At 35.9% G+C, this 12,055-nt stretch overlaps 1 protein-coding gene across 3 annotated transcripts in view; it reads left to right on the top strand.

Annotated features, from left to right (window-relative positions):
• Positions 1-11,721, top strand: part of LOC131954803 (uncharacterized) — a 94,541-nt gene extending 82,820 nt beyond the window's left edge. For all 3 annotated transcript variants that reach the window (XM_059318596.1, XM_059318594.1, XM_059318595.1), the window contains exons 24-34: positions 3,070-3,256; positions 3,918-4,039; positions 4,458-4,672; positions 4,806-4,993; positions 5,149-5,323; positions 5,441-5,559; positions 5,653-5,787; positions 6,559-6,726; positions 7,153-7,292; positions 9,264-9,425; positions 9,647-11,721. In XM_059318596.1, coding sequence (XP_059174579.1) covers positions 3,070-3,256; positions 3,918-4,039; positions 4,458-4,672; positions 4,806-4,993; positions 5,149-5,323; positions 5,441-5,559; positions 5,653-5,787; positions 6,559-6,726; positions 7,153-7,292; positions 9,264-9,425; positions 9,647-9,701 — 1,666 coding nt within the window. In that variant the 3' untranslated portion in view covers positions 9,702-11,721. The remainder of the gene's footprint in view (positions 1-3,069; positions 3,257-3,917; positions 4,040-4,457; positions 4,673-4,805; positions 4,994-5,148; positions 5,324-5,440; positions 5,560-5,652; positions 5,788-6,558; positions 6,727-7,152; positions 7,293-9,263; positions 9,426-9,646) is intronic.
• Positions 11,722-12,055: the final 334 nt, after the last annotated feature.

Genomic DNA, 12,055 nt, shown 5'->3' with positions numbered 1-12,055 from the left:
GATCTAGGGTTTTCTTTCTTTTACAAACTTGAGCAGCAGTCACACGGGTGTGGGGAAATTGCGAGACGCGAAAAGCGAAATGGCGAGGCGGGAAAATGCGAGAAGGGCGCGAAAACGGTCGGTCACGTGACTTTTTTGTCTCGCATTTTACCACAACCCGATACTTACGCTGGGTAGTGTTGAAATGCGAAGATTTCTGTGAAAAATTTACCGCACCCGATATTCAGTGGTATTTGGTCCAGACTTCAAAGACGTTTCGTTTACATTGTTAAAACTTCCGATTTTTCCGTCGCTAGACATACTGATGATTTGTCAACTCCCCCCATCTTTTGTGTCGACTTAGAATACCACCTTGTTCGAAACCGACGGAAATACCGCCGACGATAGATCAACTTCTGTCTTTTGTGTGGAACGCCGAGGCCGCCTGATTTACCGTCTTTGAAGATCGCCGGATCCGCTGCCGCCGCAAACATATTTTCTATTGTTGCATAGAAATTTTGTATTATAGCCGCCGCCTACGATTTTTTTCTAGCTTTTTTTACCATATACATCTAAGCACAAGGAAATGCCTACATCATTTGGATACACTAATTTATATTAGATTTTATATCACGGTTGTGACTTTTCCAAATTTTCCCATAAATGTTATATTATTATTTATTAATTAATTGTAAATATATATAAAAATTTATTATTTATTATTTCCATAAATAAATCAGAAAAAAATAACATCAAATTAAGTATGCAGTTACTACCCTATGTGAAGGCGAGGACTAGATTAACCCTCCCTTATGTGTTGCTTATTCCTAAGCTTTTATGAACTCTTAATGCCCCCAGTTTTTTTTCTCTTACTTACTGTTTGGGGAAAAAATAAAGTGACGTCACCGATATTATCAGTTGCTCGTGCTAAATCGTAAGCTATGGGCCTACTTCAAATATTTTTAAAACCAAGTTGAACTTATCTGAATTTTTTCGTTTTGGTGGTGGTGTTATTTTGGGGTCTTCCATAAATGACTTTTTGCAAGTACAAAAATCCATAAATAGATGTTGCAAAATATCTCTCCTGCTGACAAGATTATACCAATTCACAATGACACAGCTCACGTTTGTATAAACATGAGCGGGCTAGATTTTTAAATTAATGCTGACTGAGACGGGATTTTCCTCTTGCTAACAAGAGCGGGCGATGAGAGTAGCACAGCAACGATGTTAGGATTTTTAAATAGATAGATCTAGATATAGATCTATCTATCTTCTTAGTATCTAGATAAAAAATAACAACATACAACACTCATGTTAAAGGGTATGGCTAAATGCTTGTTTATTTTAAAACAAAAAAAAAATAATTTAAATAAATTAAGATGGAAAAAAAAGAAAAAAACTTTTTTTCGCAAAAAGTGTCTCGCTATTTACCCTTAATTCCGCAGGTATGTCTCGCATTACCTTCTCGCATTTTCCCGCCTCGCCATTTCGCTTTTCGCGTCTCGCAATTTCCCCACACCCCAGTCACACAGTAAGTAGATCTAGGGTTTTCTTTCTTTTACAAACTTGAGAAGTCACACAGTAAGTAGATCTAGGGTTTTCTTTCTTTTACAAACTTGAGAAGTCACACAGTAAGTAGATCTAGGGTTTTCTTTCTTTTACAAACCTCAGTAGTCACACAGTAAGTAGATCTAGGGTTTTCTTTCTTTTACAAACCTCAGTAGTCACACAGTAAGTAGATCTAGGGTTTTCTTTCTTTTACAAACTTGAGCAGTCACACAGTAAGTAGATCTAGGGTTTTCTTTCTTTTACAAACTAGAGAAGTCACACAGTAAGTAGATCTAGGGTTTTCTTTCTTTTACAAACTAGAGAAGTCACACAGTAAGTAGATCTAGGGTTTTCTTTCTTTTACAAACTAGAGAAGTCACACAGTAAGTAGATCTAGGTTTTTCTTTCTTTTACAAACTTAAGTAGTCACACAGTAAGTAGATCTAGGGTTTTCTTTCTTTTACAAACCTCAGTAGTCACACAGTAAGTAGATCTAGGGTTTTCTTTCTTTTACAAACTAGAGAAGTCACACAGTAAGTAGATCTAGGGTTTTCTTTCTTTTACAAACTAGAGAAGTCACACAGTAAGTAGATCTAGGGTTTTCTTTCTTTTACAAACTTAAGTAGTCACACAGTAAGTAGATCTAGGTTTTTCTTTCTTTTACAAACTAGAGAAGTCACACAGTAAGTAGATCTAGGGTTTTCTTTCTTTTACAAACTGGAGCAGCAGTCACACAGTAAGTAGATCTAGGGTTTTCTTTCTTTTACAAACTTGAGCAGGCACACAGTAAGTAGATCTATGGTTTTCTTTCTTTTACAAACTTAAGTAGTCACACAGTAAGTAGATCTAGGTTTTTCTTTCTTTTACAAACTAGAGAAGTCACACAGTAAGTAGATCTAGGGTTTTCTTTCTTTTACAAACTTGAGCAGCAGTCACACAGTAAGTAGATCTAGGGTTTTCTTTCTTTTACAAACTTGAGCAGTAGTCACACAGTAAGTAGATCTAGGGTTTCCTTTCTTTTACAAACTAGAGTAGTCACACAGTAAGTAGATCTAGGGTTTTCTTTCTTTTACAAACTAGAGTAGTCACACAGTAAGTAGATCTAGGGTTTTCTTTCTTTTACAAACTTGAGCAGCAGTCACACAGTAAGTAGATCTAGGGTTTTCTTTCTTTTACAAACTTAAGTAGTCACACAGTAAGTAGATCTAGGTTTTTCTTTCTTTTACAAACTAGAGAAGTCACACAGTAAGTAGATCTAGGGTTTTCTTTCTTTTACAAACTTGAGCAGCAGTCACACAGTAAGTAGATCTAGGGTTTTCTTTCTTTTACAAACTAGAGAAGTCACACAGTAAGTAGATCTAGGGTTTTCTTTCTTTTACAAACTTGAGCAGTCACATGATCTAAGTTAGACAAATATCAGTAGATGAATGAATGGATGTTAGCCCATATGTAGGTTGTAACAGTCTACAGAGAGTTACTTGATGTTAGCCCATATGTAGCCTGTAACAGTCTACAGTGAGTGAATTGATGTTTCCCCAGCGATCATGTCAGCTACATCCTGCAGCACGGCCCCACTGGGGGTCTCAGCCTTGACCCTAGCCACATTGACCTGCTCCACCTGCAGCGCTACCTGGAGAAAGAAATCAGAAGACAGGACTTGCTAGCAGACGCCTCACAAAAATCTTGTTTTCAAGATGTCACAAAAATTGTTGCAGATTTCAAACAGGTTCTTAAAATACTTTGTTTTACATGAACATTACAAGTTTTATTTCTCTATTGTATAGGCTTCACTGCCCTATTTAGATGAAGATTTTTTTTCAAGTTTTTCAGACAATAAAATGTAAATAGTAAATCTTTAAAATGAAATAGCCTGGCAAATTAAATCTACAAACTTGATCATTAAGCTCAAATTGTATAATCTCTTCATGAGACAGACCTACTGTCATGCCATATTTTACTTTCTACAAGCTTCCATTTTAATTTAACATCATTAGTGTGTAACTAATCCTCCTCAATACATTCAGTAACATCCCCACAATGATGTATTCTCTACCAGTACTAAATACATTCAGTAACATCCCCAAAATGATGTATTCTCTACATTCAGTAACATCCCCAAAATGATGTATTCTCTACCAGTACTAAATACATTCAGTAACATCCCCAAAATGATGTATTCTCTACATTCAGTAACATTCCCAAAATGATGTATTCTCTACCAGTACTAAATACATTCAGTAACATCCCCAAAATGATGTATTCTCTACCAGTACTAAATACATTCAGTAACATCCCCAAAATGATGTATTCTCTACCAGTACTAAATACATTCAGTAACATCCCCAAAATGATGTATTCTCTACTAAAAACTGAGGTTTTTGATTCAGCTCCATCAGGCGCTGCTGACCTCAACACAAGACATCTTTGACCGGCACAGGCTTGACCTACTCCTGGAGAAACAGAAAATTCATGTCAGGGAAAAGCTGAACAAAGATCTGAACAATTTTAGGTCGGTCTTGTCATGTTCATAATTTTTTTTTTAAATTTGTCCTTCAAATTACTGCCATTTGATAGTGAGACAAAAAGATCCTGTCTGTCAAGTATCTACTTGTCTAGCTCATGTCCGCCCCCTCATTGCTAATCCATTTCTTTCTGTCAGTCCATTAGACTAAAGGATACTCTAGCCCCTCATTGCTAATCCATTTCTTTCTGTCAGTCCATTAGACTAAAGGATACTCTAGCCCCTCATTGCTAATCCATTTCTTTCTGTCAGTCCATTAGACTAAAGGATACTCTAGCCCCTCATTGCTAATCCATTTCTTTCTGTCAGTCCATTAGACTAAAAGATACTCCAGCCCCTCATTGCTAATCCATTTCTTTCTGCCAGTCCATTAGACTAATCTGTGTTATCTGGTATAACCCCACAGGCAAGCCTTTGCTGCCACTGCTAAGTCTGTGTTACGACAAGTCAACCAGAACGCCCAGGCATCATTCCAGAACGTCTTCTACAACAACACCTGGCTCAAGGGCCCCAGATTTTTGCATGAACAGGTCACACTTTTGAAAAAACTGGCCAATTTGGAACAAAAAGATTTCATGCAGTGGACTGGAATTAAAGCTGAACTTTCTAAACTAGAAATTGGTAAAATTTAATAAGAACTTTTCATCTTAGAAACATGGCTATTATTTTTTTTTTAAAAAGCATTCCACCCACCTGTATTGCGTTGAGTACTGACCTATGCCAACTATTTTCCAACTATCTGCTCATCTCACAGACCTGTCTTTCTCCTTGCCTGCCCTGCCCATGCTGGACGACCTCATGGCCTTGCCCTTTGATAAGCCACCAATCAAAAGAAACACAGTTGAAAATATGGCTCAGAAAGATCCCATCCGCAGCATTCAAATACACAACAACTGGTTTTTCCCTTTAAATGGAGAGTTAGAGAAGGCACCACGTTACAAGGTCTTTTTTTTATTATTCTTTCTAAATTTAGAATCTTAAAATGCGTATCATTTTTTTAAATTTAGGTCTTTCTTTACAAATTTATTTTATTATATTTTTGTTTAACTATTATTCTTGAAAACAACTTTTAATTTGGCAATTTAAATAATTTCTAGTCGCCGCTCAAGCAAACTGAGGAGAAGCAGATGGGAAACTCAGTCGTGTTTTTTATATTTCTGGGACTTCTCCTTGTGTGTGACCTAGTACTTCTGGCACACCGCATGTGCAAAGCCTGGACATTTGCTCGACTTCTTCTCTTTGGCTTCCCGGAATATGTCAGACAAAAGAAAGGTTAGGTGAATTCATTTGTCTAATGGGGAATGTATTTTAATTAATTACTCAGTAAATTAATACAAGTATTTATCTAAAATTATGGTTAATGATCAACTAAGTTTTCAATGTTTTTAGGAGAAGAAGCTATTGTAGACAATGTATTTGCATCAAAAGAATCAAAATCCAAGTTGGCACCTGCCCAAAGTTGCCAGAATTTTCCAGTTTTTCAGTTTATTAAAATATTTTTAACTCAGGTGAGTTCCTTAACATTTCCTTCAATTTAAATTTAAAACTTTAAAACACCAATTACTAGACTTACTCATTTTTTTTTCTCTCATATTTTTCAGACCATTTCCACTACATTTTTTCCGAAGATCGTGGGTGCCATCGCAGCCTCCTTCGTCTTAATCTCAGTTTTAAATTTAAGTAATAAATATCTGACAGTCAAAGAGCTGGAGGCAATGGGACTCTATCACAGCTGTGTGAGTACCTTCACTTCTATCTATGGGGGCTGGAGAGTTTCACTAATAGCATGACAGAGGATGGCCAAATATTAGCATAAGCTTTATTTTCTAAACATGCATAATTTTGACTGTTTGAATCCTACAGGATAATTTTGACTGTTTGAATCCTACAGGATAATTTTGACTGTTTGAATCCTACAGGATAATTTTGACTGTTTGAATCCTACAGGATAATTTTGACTGTTTGAATCCTGCAGGATAATTTTGACTGTTTGAATCCTACAGGATAATTTTGACTGTTTGAATCCTACAGGATAATTTTGACTGTTTGAATCCTACAGGATAATTTTGACTGTTTGAATCCTACAGGATAATTTTGACTGTTTGAATCCTACAGGATAATTTTGACTGTTTGAATCCTACAGGATAATTTTGACTGTTTGAATCCTACAGGATAATTTTGACTGTTTGAATCCTACAGGATAATTTTGACTGTTTGAATCCTACAGGATAATTTTGACTGTTTGAATCCTACAGGATAATTTTGACTGTTTGAATCCTACAGGATAATTTTGACTGTTTGAATCCTACAGGATAATTTTGACTGTTTGAATCCTACAGGATAATTTTGACTGTTTGAATCCTACAGGATAATTTTGACTGTTTGAATCCTACAGGATAATTTTGACTGTTTGAATCCTACAGGATAATTTTGACTGTTTGAATCCTACAGGATAATTTTGACTGTTTGAATCCTACAGGATAATTTTGACTGTTTGAATCCTACAGGATAAGTACCTGAACGTGCAAGTGGAGATGTCCAACGCTAGATTGGTGACCCACGCCAGCTACATCAACACGGTAGATCTACCATCATTCCAAGCTGTGGTCAACGGCTACATCAGCAGACACAGGACAGTCTTCAACATCTACAGTAAACAGCTTCATGGGTTACAGGTACTGGGGGCTCTGTCTATAGGATTCTGCATGTATAGGGGTCTCTGTCTATAGGGGTCTGCATGTATAGGGGTCAGTGTGTGTAGATTATGCTTTACAGGGACTTATTGCTACAGGGGTTTGTTATTACTTAGGTCTTTTTTTAAGGTGTCAGTTGGTGGTGTGATAGGTCTGTTCCAAAGATGCTTCGCATGCTTTGACAATTAGACATTTTTCTTATTGCGCTAAAGTTAAACCAATGTTGCGCTAAAGCTAAACCAATGTTGCGCTAAAGTTAAACCAATGTTGCGCTAAAGTTAAACCAATGTTGCGCTAAAGTTAAACCAATGTTGCGCTAAAGTTAAACCAATGTTGCGCTAAAGTTAAACCAATGTTGCGCTAAAGTTAAACCAATGTTGCGCTAAAGTTAAACCAATGTGTCAACAGAAACTGAGTCAGGAGTACTGTGAACACCTGAAGGCCATTGGTGCTTCAGGTGAGTGTCAGGACCCATCTCAGGACCAGGACAGTCTGCAGGAGGTTTACAGCTGCAGCTTCCAGCCAGTGGTGCCAGAGCTTTTTGTCAGGTAGTAGCACTTGGTCAGGTAGTAGCACTTGGTCAGGTAGTAGCACTTGGTCAGGTCAGGTAGTAGCACTTGGTCAGGTCAGGTAGTAGCACTTGGTCAGGTAGTAGCACTTGGTTAGGTAGTAGCACTTGGTCAGGTAGTAGCACTTAGGTCAGGTAGTAGCACTTGGTCAGGTAGTAGCACTTGGTTAGGTCAGGTAGTAGCACTTGGTCAGGTCAGGTAGTAGCACTTAGGTCAGGTAGTAGCACTTGGTCAGGTAGTAGCACTTGGTCAGGTCAGGTAGTAGCACTTGGTCAGGTAGTAGCACTTAGGTCAGGTAGTAGCACTTGGTCAGGTAGTAGCACTTGGTCAGGTCAGGTAGTAGCACTTGTTCAGGTAGTAGCACTTGGTCAGGTAGTAGCACTTGGTCAGGTCAGGTAGTAGTACTTGGTCAGGTCAGGTAGTAGCACTTGGTCAGGTCAGGTAGTAGCACTTGGTCAGGTCAGGTAGTAGCACTTGGTCAGGTAGTAGCACTTGGTCAGGTAGTAGCACTTGGTCAGGTCAGGTAGTAGCACTTGGTCAGGTAGTAGCACTTGGTCAGGTCAGGTAGTAGCACTTGGTTAGGTAGTAACACTTGGTCAGGTAGTAGCACTTAGGTCAGGTAGTAGCACTTGGTCAGGTCAGGTAGTAGCACTTGTTCAGGTAGTAGCACTTAGGTCAGGTAGTAGCACTTGGTCAGGTAGTAGCACTTGTTCAGGTAGTAGCACTTAGGTCAGGTAGTAGCACTTGTTCAGGTAGTAACACTTGGTCAGGTAGTAGCACTTGTTCAGGTAGTAGCACTTAGGTCAGGTAGTAGCACTTGGTCAACTGTTTTACTTGTACTCTTAAATCCTTATTTTAAGACCTCCATACAAAAGGAAGTAGTAAAATATCTACTTTAGGAAAGTAAAAATGAAGAAAACCAATATCATATATCTACTTTAAGAAAGTACATAACACACCACCAATATCATATATCTACTTTAGGAAAGTACAAAACACGCCACCAATATCATATATCTACTTTAGGAAAGTACAAAACATGCCACCAATATCATATATCTACTTTAGGAAAGTACAAAACACGCCACCAATATCATATATCTACTTTAGGAAAGTACAAAACATGCCACCAATATCATATATCTTCTTTAGGAAAGTACAAAACACGCCACCAATATCATATATCTACTTTAGGAAAGTACAAAACACGCCACCAATATCATATATCTACTTTAGGAAAGTACAAAACACGCCACCAATATCATATATCTACTTTAGGAAAGTACAAAACACGCCACCAATATCATATATCTACTTTAGGAAAGTACAAAACACGCCACCAATATCATATATCTACTTTAGGAAAGTACAAAACACGCCACCAATATCATATATCTACTTTAGGAAAGTACAAAACATGCCACCAATATCATATATCTACTTTAGGAAAGTACAAAACATGCCACCAATATCATATATCTACTTTAGGAAAGTACAAAACATGCCACCAATATCATATATCTACTTTAGGAAAGTACAAAACACGCCACCAATATCATATATCTACTTTAGGAAAGTACAAAACACGCCACCAATATCATATATCTACTTTAGGAAAGTACAAAACGCACCACCTATATCATATATCTAGTTTAGGAAAGTACAAAACGCGCCACCAATATCATATATCTACTTTAGGAAAGTACAAAACACGCCACCAATATCATATATCTACTTTAGGAAAGTACAAAACACGCCACCAATATCATATATCTACTTTAGGAAAGTACAAAACACGCCACCAATATCATATATCTACTTTAGGAAAGTACAAAACACGCCACCAATATCATATATCTACTTTAGGAAAGTACAAAACACGCCACCAATATCATATATCTACTTTAGGAAAGTACAAAACACGCCACCAATATCATATATCTACTTTAGGAAAGTACAAAACACGCCACCAATATCGGAGAAACAGACTGAGTCTGTGCTGGATAATCTGCGTCACATTATTTTCTACACAAGTCAGATGATTGTCATTTTCCTGTCTGTTGTCATTCTGAAAGAGCTCATCTGTGCTGTCCTGTGGATACTTATACAAAGGTAAGCATCACAGTTGTTTGTTTTTTATTCAATAACCAACAGCTGCAGTCCACGTTTAAAATAACCAACAGCTGCAGTCCACGTTTAAAATAACCAACAGCTGTTGTCCATATTTGAAATAACCAACAGCCGCAGCCCACATTTGAAATATCCACAGCTCTATATTGATGAATCTTTTTTATTGTCTTTCTACATGCATAAATCTATTTCTTACTTTGTAGGTCTGGAGTCATACGTTTGAGGATTATTGTAGAGAGAGAAGCTGATGAAATGTAATTATATTCAAATTACATGGATGTGATTACAGACATTGAAAGTTTGATGGTGATTACAGAACTTGAAAATAATGTTTTGAGTTTAATTAAGACTACATTTCTATTTATTTTCATCAAGCCTAAGTTATAACTGGATGTTTCACTTTCCTAAAACAAACATTGATTGGCTGTACAGGAATTCCATGATCGATGGTTATTTTTTTACAAACTTTGCAGATAAAGTTTTTAAATAACATAATGCTATTTTAAACCACATGACCTAGTTCTGTCATTTAAATTACATTTTGTAAAATAAAATTTATGCTAGCCTATTGAATAGCAGGATGTCATTGTTAATGTTGCCATTACCATGTTAAAACCAAATTGCTTTTGCCTTTTTTTTTAAACTTTTTAATTACCGAAAATACTAAAACATCAAATACATCCACTCTTTTTTTAAAGTCAGAAAAAAAAAGTCAGGATTTTATAACCATATTAATTTTATTTACCCAGCGCATGATTTTTTAAAATATTTAATAGGCCTCTCAAATACCTTTGAGACTATTCTCACGTGGGTCCATTTATACAGTTTGTAAATCATGATTGGTGTACTCTCAAACCCAAGTTTTTCTCTAGATGCTTTACACCAGTAGTCCCCAAAGTGAGCAGTACTGAAATGCAGATTTTCTAATTTTTATACCAGTCTAAGTCAAACAAGAAATTTGTCTGCTGTACTTAATACAGTGCTACACACAGCGTTGTTAATTCAATGCAAATTAAATATTGATCTACATTGTGAGTATTCCAAATATATTTGCTTATATGGCGTCTAAACTTGTATGTGTCCTTGCTTTCAGTAGTTGCAAGAGTGGATCACTTTAGAACTTGAATTTGTTGTAAACAAAGATGATGCTTTAATTATTTAAAGTAATTACTGGCCAACATTATTACATAAGTTAGGTGATCTCCAATTTGACTTCAGTCAGTGACTTAAAGATATTTTTAAAAATGAATACGCCATGTTGAGTATTTTTTTAGAACATTCCCCAAAACTACAAGAAAAACTGAGAGGTTGCCACATATAGGAGTTTAAATTCAAAGATGGCCACATTCAGCTCAATGGCTGATAGAAGTTGATTCTTGGTTAGGAGATTCACTTTTGCTGCTTTCAGTGTATTTCATACATAGCAGATTTAGTGCAGTCGCTAACTATATTATTTCTTGACTAAAATATCCCAAACAAGAAATATTTAAAATAAAAGATTTTGTTAGGGGGTATTGGGTGAATTTTTTTTAAAGGGGTTGTAGAATGGAAAGTTTAGGAAATACTACTTTATACTAAAACCTATTTTTTAAACTGCTAGAGCAATGTTGTAAAAACACTAATTAGTGTTTGTACAGTTGTTTGTTCTTTTTACTGTTATGTAAATATATACAAATGTTTTATACTAAAGCTAGAGTCATTTATAAAAATATTTGTCTACCGTATAATTTGCATCATTTCATTCCAGCTTAAAACTGTAAATAGTGTTTTCACCTGTACAGATCTATTCTTGTGTAAATGTTGAGAGAATGTCATAAATGTGTTCTTCCATTGGTGTTGTTTCATCATCTGACATTTTTATTAGGAGTTTTGCTACTTTTATTGTAATAGATAGCACGTTTCAAAACTTTTATTTTTACTCAACTTCATCTTTAATTTAATTGACAGTAAAAACTGTACATATTTGTAGTTAAATAGCACATTTTTATAAATCTATTTTTGTCAACATTTGTCTTTTAGTCAGCTGTAAAAGTACCTTTTTTGAATTAACTTTTTGATGATTTAAATATTTTTTTTAGACTACTGCTTTATAACCTATCTGTTAATGCTTCCTTATGTAGTAAAGTAGATGAATATATTTATATTATCTACTTACATAGATACATTATCTGTTCATTTTGGATGGTTTGTTATGTTGAAAAAAAAAGCAAATATCTATGTAAGAGGAATGTAAGTTGTAAATACCTTTGTTTAATAAAGGTAAAATTAGTATGAAGTCAAAGTTTGTTTTTTCTGTTTCCTTCAAGGACTTGCATACACTGAGGCACAGTAAATGTACTCTATCCTAGTGATAGCATGCAATAGGCTGGGGGGTGGGAGAAGCCATGTCAACATTTGTATCATCCTACAGCTCAAATGTGGTCTGGTGTTTTTACTGGGTGTCTGAACAAAAATTTGTACACACAAAAAATGGTTAAACCCTGCCTACATTGGTTTATGACATTCCATATTTGTTTCGTCAAACTTTCAAAAGTTGGACTTCATAAAATAGATTCTGTGGCCATGGACTAGTCACCAGAGTGTTCTGATGTTGCCTTACATTGGCTCTACTT

The sequence above is a fragment of the Physella acuta genome, unplaced genomic scaffold (genome assembly GCF_028476545.2).
Source record: "Physella acuta isolate Inbredline_101_S28 unplaced genomic scaffold, ASM2847654v3 ptg001030l, whole genome shotgun sequence".
Taxonomy (NCBI): domain Eukaryota; kingdom Metazoa; phylum Mollusca; class Gastropoda; family Physidae; genus Physella; species Physella acuta.
The sequence above is the reverse complement of the archived record's forward strand: the minus strand, read 5'-3'. Positions and strand labels throughout refer to the sequence as shown.